At 32.0% G+C, this 10,590-nt stretch overlaps 2 protein-coding genes across 2 annotated transcripts; both read left to right on the plus strand.

Annotated features, from left to right (window-relative positions):
• LOC18601898 (double-stranded RNA-binding protein 4) lies at positions 878-4,341 on the plus strand. Its single transcript, XM_007032989.2, has 4 exons — positions 878-1,055; positions 2,354-2,616; positions 3,350-3,560; positions 3,691-4,341. The coding sequence occupies exons 1-4, from the start codon at positions 986-988 to the stop codon at positions 4,080-4,082; spliced, it is 936 nt and encodes a 311-aa protein (XP_007033051.2). The 5' UTR covers positions 878-985; the 3' UTR covers positions 4,083-4,341.
• On the plus strand, positions 9,196-10,590 carry LOC18601899 (putative transcription factor bHLH086). The gene is made up of 5 exons (XM_007032990.2): positions 9,196-9,813; positions 9,905-10,006; positions 10,116-10,181; positions 10,272-10,337; positions 10,464-10,590. Exons 1-5 carry the CDS (start codon positions 9,196-9,198, stop codon positions 10,584-10,586), a joined length of 975 nt encoding a protein of 324 aa, XP_007033052.2. The 3' UTR covers positions 10,587-10,590.

Consider the following 10,590-nt stretch of genomic DNA (forward strand, 5'->3'; position numbering starts at 1 on the left):
AATAAAAAAAACACATCAATTTAATTAAAATGTCACGTTAATATATTTAACAATAAAATTTTAACAGTGTTAGAATTAGAATTGAAATTAATAAATTGAAAAAGTACAAGCACTCAATTTATCCAAATTATTATATATGGATTAAATCTACATTTTTTATAAAGTACATAAATTATGCATAATTTAATCCAAAAACAAATAATCAATCAAACAAAACATTCGATATATTTTAAAATTTAGTAAAATACTCTTACTCTTAGGTTTTGACCATAATTCACTCTTGATCTATTAATATTGAAAATAAAAATTTCACTTCAAAATTTTAAATGTGGTTGATAGATTTTAAAATGACTAAGATGCCCACATTATATAATTTATTATCGTTACTATGGCCTTCTTTCATTTTTGCCTTCCACTTAACAAAACCTTTAGCCATGTTATCTATCACATGGTAATGTCATCTTTCAAAATAATATGTTAATATGCCACGCCATTAACATGTGGCACTATACTAGCAATCGTAACTTGATTAATTGTAATTAATTAATATTTAGTGACAAAAACTTATTTAACGAAAAGTAAAAAAATAAATACTTGATTGGATATAATAAAAAATAATTTACTATTTTTTTCAGTATTATGTCTTAAAATATTAATATTTAAAAATTAATAAAATAAACATATTATTTATATTTACATAGATTAATCATGTGAGTTTTAAATATATTAATTATGTTAATAATGTTACGCTTTAAACAGGTTAATTGCTTCGCGTAGTCTGAGCAAGTTAATATTTATTAACCGTGTTACATTGTACAACTTGTATAACCGGTTGTTAAAGGACAAAGTGGAAGCACTTTGACGTAAATACCCTTACTGAACGCAGTCGGCACTCGGCATCCTCGCCAGCTTAAAAAAAAGTTCGGCCTCCATTTTTAAGTGTGGAGAAAATCTGCTATTGCCCTAAACGCAAAATTAAAAAAAAATGGAGAATCCCATATTAGCTTTTCTCGAATCCAAACTCTTTAATCAACCTTCGGCTCCGAATCCTTCTAGTAAGTATTACATTTGAACTTTTTGTGGGTAGTTTTCTCTAAAGATTTTGTTTTTTTTTTTTTGCGGGATAATGTCGATATTTTGCTTCATGTTTCAAAGAGTTTGGGCTTTTTATCTTAGGTGTAACTAATTTCTCTTAATGCGTTTGAAAAATGTTTGGTTGATTAGATTTTTTTTTGTATTTTAATTTTTGCTGTTTTTGGGTTTTGGAATGGTGTTAATTCTGCTAGGGTTTTAATCTTTGATGGTATCTAGGGTTAATGATAATTTATTTTTAATTAATTACATAGAAATATGGGTTTAAATAGTTAGAACTATAAAAATCTTGAATACTTAAAGTTGTCAATGTTATATTAAAACTTGAGGAAATCTCAACTATACTTAATGTTAATTTAAACCTATTTTAGCATTTTTTGGAAATTTAAAATTCCATTTTTTTGGCTGCTTAAAAAGGGTACTGCACTTTTGGAAGGTCTTTGCAACGGATGATGCCTTGGCAAATGTGCTTTGTGCCCGGCAAGCCAAGAGTCGAGTGACTATACCTATTAAGGGAGAATAAGCAAATAGGGAAAGGAGGTGAAATGGTAGATAGCGATCTTTTTATTTGGATGTTATTATAGAAGTCTAGGAAGTGCAAGGCGTAAAACTAGCTACCATTCCAAGTTGGCAAAGAATGAGGATATAAGGTCAATATTGAACACAAGAGGGAATGATAAGGGTAGAATTTGAAAAATAATCTGACAGTCAAGATAGGCTTCAGTAGTGCAAGCTTATTGAAGAGTTTTCCTGTTTAGAAGTGAAAGAACTTTCCGAATCTCTTTCCCTTTTCCTTGTCAGAAGCTTCCAAACATTGCTCCAATACCGCCCCTCCCTTCCTGTGAACACAAATGACCTAAAAGTATCTTTTCTTCATTAGCTTCACCCAAGTGGGCTGTGAATTTTTGTGTATGAAACATTAAAATAGTCAATATAGGCTGCTTTTAACTGTCCTTTTGGAATTGTGGTATTTTGGGTTTTTCTCTCATTGAATTAAGTTTAAGTTGATTATGCTTGAAGATAGAGATACTTCATTCTTATTCAACTTACACTTAAAAGCTTTATGTTAAGCTCTATTATGCACCTTTGATATACTGTATCGTGTTTTCATAATTTTTTTCTAAGATCGTTTTTTGGTTAAATTTATGTTAGATAGTTTAATTTACTTGGCTTGCTTATAAGCAATATTTTGATTGAGTCTCTTGCCTTTACTTATTTAAAAGTGGCACTCCTTGCTAATTTGTGCGTTGATTATGTTTAGGGGCTCCAGAACCGTTGATGCACAAGAATCGTTTGCAGGAGTATACTCAAAGATCATCCATACCACTCCCAGTATATCAAACAACTAATGAAGGATCTTTGCATGCTCCAAGGTTTAGGTCAACTGTGTTAGTTGATGGAACAAGTTACACTTCTCTGGATACCTTTTCACATAGAAAAGCAGCTGAACAAGATGCTGCCAAAGTTGCACTAGATTGTATAACAAAGAAGATAAAAGATGAAGGATGTCCTATCATTCGTGAGGTTTGTTGCATAATGTTGGAATTTTTGGTCTTTTGGGTACAAATTACAACTACATCTTTTTCTTTATTTAAATGTTTGTGGGTCATTCATAAGGGTTTGTTTATCTTGCAACTTAGCTTGTCAAATTGGTACAACATTTGGATCCTTTGTCTCGTATCTTGTTCTATGTTAAAGAAAAGGACAAAGTTTAAGAAAGGTATTTTGATTTTTGACTTTGATGGCATGAGATTTTTATCCCTAATTATACGATTTCTTTATCTTTAGGAATTGTTTACTATTTAGTAGGAAATATGATTGGAATTTTTACTGTTGAGTATATAAACTTTGGAAGTGAGACAACAATATGATATGTGCGAATAAGTAACGATGTTTCCCCGCAGAAAGTAAAAAGGGAAAGAAAAAAAGCGAAGCCCGTTAGGTTTTAGAAACTTTTTTCCATTTTCCATCCCCATATATCCATTATAATTGACCAGCAAAATGAGGATAACAACTAAGTTTGGAAACCTTTGTTTTCCCATTTGTAAGATATTGGAAAAATGAGTCTAAATTATTTTCCAAATTTTTAAATACATTAAGGTCATTTCATAATGAATGACCCTTTTCTTGTTGTTCATATTTCGATTGTAAATGTAAATAGATAATGGAAAATGTCTTACAAAATTAAACAACCTTAAATAGGTTCATTTCACTTGTTCTATAATGTTTTGCTAAATTCTTGGTGTTGGTTTTTTAGGATACGGTATTCTGCAAGTCTATCTTGAATGAATTTGCGGTTAAGATGAATATGGAAATGCCATCCTATAATACCATTCAGTCAGAAGGATTGATTCCCCTTTTTGTATCCTCTTTAGTTTTTAATGATGTGACTTATAGTGGCAAAACTGGTAGGAATAAGAAAGAGGCTGAACAATTAGCAGCACGTGCTGCTCTCCTCTCTCTTCTCGGTATCTTTCTTTCTCTTCTTTTGAATAAAACAAGCACACACATATATACACATATTCTTATATTTACTCTGATTTCAAGCCGCATGTTAACTAGATGAGACTTAATCTTTTTGTTGGACCAATAACGCAGATGATTCTAGGTATGGAACATTTCTTTCAGAGATTATCAAGTCCAAAGCTAAATTGTATGTCGCTTTAAATAAAGTCAAGGATTCAAGCATTTCCCATATTGGCACTACACCTGCTGGAGCAAACACATCAATCCATAAGAATGAAGAGATTGAAACTGCTGTAGTCACTAACAGTGTGCCAAATACTGTAATTCTACCATCAAGCTCAGGGGCAAAACGTCCTCACCATGTATTCAAGATTGAAAAATTAGAAGAAGGTTCTGAACATATTGATCTTCCAATTGTTTTTGTGCCTACAGCTGTTGCACAGTCTTTACCTATCGGTGAAAGCTCTTCAAGAAAGCGACGCAGGAAAAAGAAAAGGGCTAAATTGGATACTGAAACTCAATAAGTTTTGGTTTGTCTTTCTCTATGTTTTGATTGATGTTGTCTTTGTAAAAGATTTCACTGTATGTCAGTTGATTAGTTTTGGTGTATATAATTTAATTTTCATTATCACTTAGAGAATAATGCTACTATATATAACTTTGTTACACAAAGTTGCCATTTCATGATACCCTTTCCTCCCTTTAAAGAATGATGTGTGGCTGTGCGTAGAAGCATGTATTGAAATTTGCAGGTTCTTTGTTGCTGGTATTACATTGAATCAAGCAGTACCATGTTCAGTGGCCTTATGAACCTTGCTAATGGCCTCCTGTATTTTGTAGTGATTACTTAGTTTAGTACAAACCTTTGTCTTGGTCTGTGTAATATAAGATGTATACCATTGTAGCATAGCATATGATTGACTGTATTTCTCTGTTCTATATTCCGTTACCTTGAACCCCAGCCCTATGGGTCTTTTGAAACACCTGTCTTCTATCAAACCAGCTAAGAAGCTTCTATTAACTAGTTGCACAGTCATTTTGCTTACTGTCAGATGCTATTCTGGCTGAAGTGAGAAACAAATATAGCTTATTATTGCGAAATCAAACTTCAAGTTTTTGTTACATTAAGTTGATCCACCTGGTTAAGCTATTGACTTGGCTCAACGATAGAAATTTTGTTTCCTCAAGCCTGCCTCATGGTTGCTAATGAGCTCTACTTTTTTGGGTTGGTTGATTATCGGACTTTTGAGTAACATTTGTCTTATCCAGATCTACGTGATATTTTTTTCTTCGGTAGGAGAGTACTAGTGGAAGTTGACTATTTCACTGTCATGAAATCATTTTTATTTTTTTGGTTGACGAAGGCTTCTCCATTCCATTTTCTTTTGCTTTCCTTGGAAAATTCAAGGGATATTCTTGATTTCCTATTACTCATGTGCTTATGGTATTATTTATAATAATATATTTACATTAGGTATATATAGTTAACGTGATAATTTTGGATTCATTTGGTAAAAATATTATAATAACCTTAACAATAATTTTTAAGATAATTATTAATAAAACCCTTTTGACAAACATCAAATTGGGCGGGGGCGGACACGATGAAACCTCCTGCCATGATAGCTTCCAAAACGACACCTGTTTCAATCCCCAATGCCTGTCTTTAATCTGAAGCTTCATCATTGTATTTGAAATGGGTATGGGAAATAAGCAGGATATGCCAGAACTACGGAGCTTTTATTCCCGAAGAGGGCACAAACATTGGGAAGGTTTTGTTTAGAGTAAATTGTTTTTTTCTTTTGAAAAAAATCCAACTTTATTATTTTAGTCAACATAAAATGTTATGTGAGAAATTCTTATCACAATAAGTGATCAAAATAATAAAAATTATAAATGTTGGCGATCAAATTGTACTTTGTAAAATTAAGTGATTAAAACAGAAAATTTTGAAGAATTAAATTTGCGACTAAAAAATAATTTTCTCTTTTGAGTATCTTACGGGTTCTTCACATATCAACACCTGGATTAAAAAAGGTTATTTTATTTTTATTTTATGCACATGCATCCCCTTTCTTGGCTGGCTGGCTTAGTTCCTTAAATGTTGGTTAAATATTTTAGTAATATTTATTATCCTTTTTAATAATGACCAAATATTCAATATTTTTCTTTATTTGTAGAATATTTTCAATCTTTGAACCCTTTCATAAGTAAGGCCCCGCATAAACAGAAGCGAAAATTTCAATACAGGTACTTAAACTATATATTTGTGTTTATAAAATACAATTAACCATTTTAATTAAAGAATTTTTAAAAAAAATTTGAAAATCATCTTATCCCAAAAGTAAAAAGACAAAAATATTCATAAGGTGTCTCGCTGAATTCGTATTCCTTCTTAAAAAATCATTGAGGAGTAAGATTTTTTTAGGACGATTGGGGTCTAATGAACCCTTAGATAATTTGACTACTCACAAATAAAATAGAGATAATAAATGATAAATTCTTGGATATTTATATTTTTTGTGAGTAATATTGAAACAATTATATTGTCGAATATTTTAGTGTTTTTCAAATTCAAATATGTTTCTCCCTTTTATAAAATCGTAATAACTTCAAGTCTAAAGCAATAGCCTTTTTTTATTATTATGAAATTCCAAATTATTATTTTTTATTTTTATGAAATTAAAAAATAGACTAAAACCTCATTAAATGTTGACATGGTGATGCGCCACCATGATATTTTTGGAGTTAAGAGTTTCCAAATTCATGGTATGAGGACAGCAACAATTCCCTTAAATCATGGAAATGATCTTCTCTGGAGGCCAGATTTGCTTTCCTCCTTTCCTCTGGACCATGAAACTGAACATGTGGATGATCTTCATCGGGTTCACAGAAACACATATGACACATTATATCTCATTAACTGCAATAAATGCAGAATATGTTTCTATTTATATACAATTAAATAATTGTTATTTTATGTTTTGAGCAATTGTATGTGTGTATGAGAATAAAAAACAAGTATTTGAAATCAAGCCAATGATCTCATCTGTTTTACTATAATCCTTAGAGTTTTATACATATTCTCGTGTTTGTATATACATTAATATTTCATACCTTAAACTTATTTTAACAGTTACTATTCATATTTAACAGGATTCAAAATTTAAATTCTTACTTTCTTTTATCTCTACACATGTAACTCAAAGAAAAATTAAATATCTAATATAACATATATAGTTCTTTTGCTATTGTTGAATTTACTAACTGTAAATGGTCAGGGTTAAATTTAAATATTTTTATTACAATTATTTTATGGTAATATATTTTTATTGATCATATATGTTGTCAATAGCCACCCATTGAGGGAACAAACTAAACAGACAACATGTAGCAGTGACAAACGCATAAATGCCTGTAATGTTTGTGTATACACTTGCGAAAAATGAAAAATAATAACAATTTTCTCTTTTTTAAAAAAACAAAGAACATATGGAGACCCATATTACACACTTTAAACCTCGCTGCTTTCATCTTAAAATTCAAACTCGAAACTCTGTTCTCTATGAGTGTGCTTTCATTATTCATGTTGATTTGAAGTGCATGAGAATAGATCAAAGTCACATTATGACTTTTGTACTTACTTTGTTTACTCTTATGTTTGAGGGTACTGTACCATAAAAGGTTCACACAGGGAGTAGTTGCCTCTTAAGTTCTTAATCCAAGACGATAAACTATGAAACAGTCCAGCTAAGAGGGTTCCATGCTTACTACTATTTTTATTCATTAGTAATTGCATCTTAGCTGCAATGTTATCTATAAACGCGTATTCCACCTCCTAGGAAAAAAAAAAGGAAAAAACCAATGGCAAAGAACTTTCAATTAAAATGCTAATTCACAATTCACATATATAGCATACCAATATATCCTTATAAAAAGCTTCTACCTTGAAGCTTTTTTACTTATTTTTGAAGGACTCTGATCAGTTCACCTTGTTGCCAATGAATAAAACAAATGTCCTTGTAAATCCATGATTTATGTTGTCTGAATTACTACAAAAAAATGTTAATATTGGGGGGAAATTTGGTGTTTTTTGGACTCTAAACTTTCTAACGACATTCATAATCTAATTATAATTAACTACCAAGTATAACTCTAATTAAATACTATAATATATTTTATTAAAAGCTTAATACATTTCTTTTTATCTTTACTCTTTGCTCTGCTATTAATTTGATGATCCAAGGCGTGGTGTTGGAGACTTGGAGTACTCTTTCTATTTTCTCTTTCTTTATATCTAAACAATTGTTGACATCCATATCAATTTAAGTAATAAATTATCATTCATTCCTTTAAATATAATGAAGAAATTCCTTTTTGATATTGGATTTAGTACATCTCTTGAATAAAGGAAAGAGTTTATCGAAATGAACTAATTCATTTGGGATATTGATATTTGAAGGTGAACATCTCGCTAATGAAGAAAAAGGAGTTATCAATGTCACCATAGGCCTAATTGAGGTGGTAAAAATAAAAAATTATCTACCTAAAGATTTTCTGTTTGAGTCGTGCTGCTTTCTTTTATAGCTTAAAAAGAAAAAAAAAAAAAAGAGAGAAACAATTGTATATAATTGTATATAATTTCGTATAGGTGATATACAATATTGAACCTGATATATAATTATGTATTTATTATTTTTCAAATGTAAAATGCAATTTTCGAATTTCTTGTTGAAAGATGTTATATAAATTATACTAAAATTTAGAGAAGTATTTATACTACACGTAAACTAGATATGATAATCAATGATCATATAATTTTAATTAGTTGGTTTCAAATTTAAATTAACACTAATAGTTTAGTAGATCCAATAATAAAGAGAAACCTTAATTCATGGTCTCAAGTGATCTAATATTCTGTTCTGGTGACAAAATTATTGAGCTCAGATTCGAAAACTCTGGACTGAAGTACAACAAAATCTTCAGCTATAAATATAGCCATCGACTTTGCCAGATATATGAACCACTATGCTAATCAAAGAGCCTAGTACTGCTAGATAAGATGAGCATGGGTTCCTTCCATGATTAACTTACAAGCCAGCATGAACCATAAAATTGTAAAGAAAACAGTAGAAATCCACGTGCACAAGTGAAGTTGGAAGGAGTGAAGGAAGCAACCTCCGTCAAAACTAGTTGCCAACTTCCCTGAAAGTGTGTGAAAAACTAAATAGCAAAATATGGGAATCTGATGGACGTGGGATGGAGAAAAATCCGCCGAAGCTTATGCTGCTTTGCATTCTTTTTCTTTGCTGTTTTCTTTTTTAATCTTCCAATCTATATTCACCTGTGCCAGCTAACAATCCCGATGCAAGCATATAATATATATATAGTTTGCTAGTTCATTACATCTATGCAATACTTAATACAGATTTCTTGCTCCGATAAGTATAAGTATTTTCAATCCAATATTTAATTACCCTTTCTAGTTTAAAAATGCAAAAAAGCCCATCATCGTTAATATTTAACCCATTACTTTGAACCTCTACATAAATAGGCCTTGTAGGGCTCGTCTTTCTGCATATGCCTACAGCTTGAGCTAGTCCAAATAGTTCGAGTCTAGTTCTATTCACTCTCTCAATGGCACTTGCCAAGGACCCTATCTGCTCGGTTCAAACCTCTGCCTTTAGTGGAAACCTGTTGGGGGATGTTTCCTCCCCTGAGCCTTACAAGTTTAAAGAAGGAGGTGGCTTGGAAAAGCTTGGTGGGGTTGTCAAGAATTTTTCCACGAGTAGTTCTACTTCATTTTCTTCTCCAAACAGCGTGAATTCTGATGGTTTGGCGTTCCGGGCTGTGAACTATCACCCTGAGGAAGCTCAGTCTTTGATAAACTTCAAGGGCGCCGGGTATGATAACTTCATGCATGGGACTAATGGATCTCTGCTTAGCTTTGAGCAAAATGAGAGGGTTCTGCAAAACACTTACTTGAAAACTAGTAGTCACAAAGATGAGTACTCAATATGGGAGGGCAGTTTGAATCAGAATTACCAGTGGAATCAGGTGAATCCGAAGAGCAGTACCGATCCTCGACTGGTGGAAGATTTCAGCTGCTTTGAAACTGCTAGCAATTTTAATTCCATGACAAGTGCTACAAAAGAAAACCATGGGGATTGGTTATACTCAGAAGCAGCTGTAGTTGCTAATAGTATCCAGGAGTCAGGATCACCAGAAGCAAGTGGCCTCAAGCGTCCACATGCGGTAATATTCTTCTTTTCCAATCAAACTAAGTAACAAATAGTCAGTTCATTTAAGATAGCTTCTGATTTGCAGCTGACAAAATTGTTTATAGGAAGAGAGCAATCAAGCTTTGAAGAAACAATGCTCCAATGAAGCTAAGAAGGCAAAAACTAAGTCAGGACCATCAAAGGACCCTCAAAGTATTGCAGCCAAGGTTTCTTGCGATCTCAAGTAGACTTGTTTTTTCTTTTGAGAAAGTGTGATTGCAAATTAAGCAAAATTTAAGAATGAATATTAACATTGAGAGAATGTCTGTTACCCAGAATCGACGTGAGAGGATCAGTGAGCGGCTGAAGATACTACAGGAACTGGTACCCAATGGCTCCAAGGTGAGGCGTTGGTCCTATTGATGTGATATTTCAAATTGCAATTTGTTTATAGTTAAAGCTGGAAATGATCTTTGTCCTTGTCTTGCACAGGTTGATCTGGTTACCATGCTGGAGAAAGCCATTAGCTATGTCAAGTTTCTTCAGTTGCAAGTGAAGGTGTGATTTCAGCTTCTGATCATTGATTTATTGATCTTTATCTATCAGTCATCAGCCTGAATTAATCATAGAGAGTTGATAAGTGGGGCGATTTAAGTTAAAATTGTATTGTGATTTATAATGCAGGTGTTGGCAACAGATGAGTTTTGGCCTGTCCAAGGTGGGAAAGCTCCCGATATTTCTCAAGTAAGAGAAGCCATTGATGCTATACTCTCGTCTCAGAAAGACAGGAATTCAAGCTCAAAGTAATGGG

Source organism: Theobroma cacao, chromosome 4 (genome assembly GCF_000208745.1).
Source record: "Theobroma cacao cultivar B97-61/B2 chromosome 4, Criollo_cocoa_genome_V2, whole genome shotgun sequence".
Taxonomy (NCBI): domain Eukaryota; kingdom Viridiplantae; phylum Streptophyta; class Magnoliopsida; order Malvales; family Malvaceae; genus Theobroma; species Theobroma cacao.